The sequence below is a fragment of the Amphimedon queenslandica genome, unplaced genomic scaffold (assembly GCF_000090795.2).
Source record: "Amphimedon queenslandica unplaced genomic scaffold, v1.1 AMPQUscaffold_2066_Cont25930, whole genome shotgun sequence".
Taxonomy (NCBI): domain Eukaryota; kingdom Metazoa; phylum Porifera; class Demospongiae; order Haplosclerida; family Niphatidae; genus Amphimedon; species Amphimedon queenslandica.
In genome coordinates this window covers 1-1,250 of record NW_003557597.1, presented here as the reverse complement: position 1 = coordinate 1,250, position 1,250 = coordinate 1, and the positions used below count along the sequence as shown (strand labels likewise).

General features: G+C 38.3%; 1 protein-coding gene across 1 annotated transcript; it reads left to right on the top strand.

Moving 5' to 3' along the window:
* Positions 1-94: 94 nt before the first annotated feature.
* LOC105316300 (DEP domain-containing protein 1A-like) lies at positions 95-1,185 on the top strand (the record flags this gene model as incomplete). Its single annotated transcript, XM_011411129.1, has 3 exons — positions 95-489; positions 571-662; positions 927-1,185. Coding segments are annotated over 3 exons (746 nt in total), but the record flags the coding sequence as incomplete, so codon positions are not given.
* Between the last annotated feature and the right edge of the window lie 65 nt (positions 1,186-1,250).

Sequence of the window (1,250 nt, the reverse complement as noted above, 5' to 3'; positions counted from 1 at the left end):
GAAAGAACAGGTTAGGGAATTAGATACTAAAATATCTGCAAAATTATGAACATTTAAAGTAGCTTACAATAAAGATGCACTTTTTTTATCACAGGCTACTACTTTGCTGCAAAAGTTTTTAGAATGTGAGGTGATTGAGGATGCCAAAGGGAAGGAGAGGGACAAATTCAATGATGGCAGCTCTCTTTATCATTTTGTGACTCGTCCTGGACCACTCAACTTCCTTGGGTTTACCCCAACCAAGAGAAAAAGACAAGAGATTGAGGAAGAACAAAAAGAGGGGAGCACCTCTTCTGTATGTCTCACTAATCCTTACGCAGCTGCTGCTGGGGAAGATATAGGAGGAGAAGAGGGAGAAGTGGAGACTGAGAGAGAAAGCGTTTCAAGTATTTTATCAGTCAATTCAACATCACCAGTACTGAAAAGTGGACCATTGACAGTAACTGAAGATGAGAAGCATAAAATATGGCAAGACATGACGCTAACAAGGTAGAACTAGAGCCTTATAATAGTATATACTATACTGCTTTATATTTTAAACATAATCTCTCTCTTTCTCTCTGTTGACAGATTGCTAACAATACTACCATCTTTGGGTACACTGCCTGTAGTGGATGGAGGAATTATAGCAAGCAATTGTGATAAAGAAAAGAGAGGAGGAGGTAAGGAAAACTTATTAATAATGGAGGCATTTGTCACATTAACACTGTCTATGGATCACTATAGAGAGGAGTACAATTGAAGACATACCTGCTTGGATCATAATGGCTTTCAAGTGCCTATCAAAATGTAACTGCTAGACAATCATGCATGCACTGGATAATAGCTATTTTAGCATTCCATGCAGCATAATTTATAATACAACTATGAATTACTTGCATTAACATATTATTTCTGCACTATTACTGCATTATCTGACACTATAGGGCCTACAGGATCTGCAGAAGATGTTACAGGTGGTTTACCTATCTATCACGGGTTTGAGCAAGATGTCTTTCAAGCAATAAGCAACTACTTCACTCAACAGCTTCAGCAACCACTCATTCCTCAGGCACTCTATGAACTGATCCTGACCTCAATACATCCACTGATTGCTAGAAAGGACAGTACAGCTACTGATGCACTCCAGCTAATATCTTTAATGATTGAGCCAAGTTTAAGATTAAAACTGCACAGACTGTTGAGGTTTATAAGCAAAGCTGGCAATAATGAACAACTGAAGCTGTCACTGAGAATCAGCAATAGAGAAT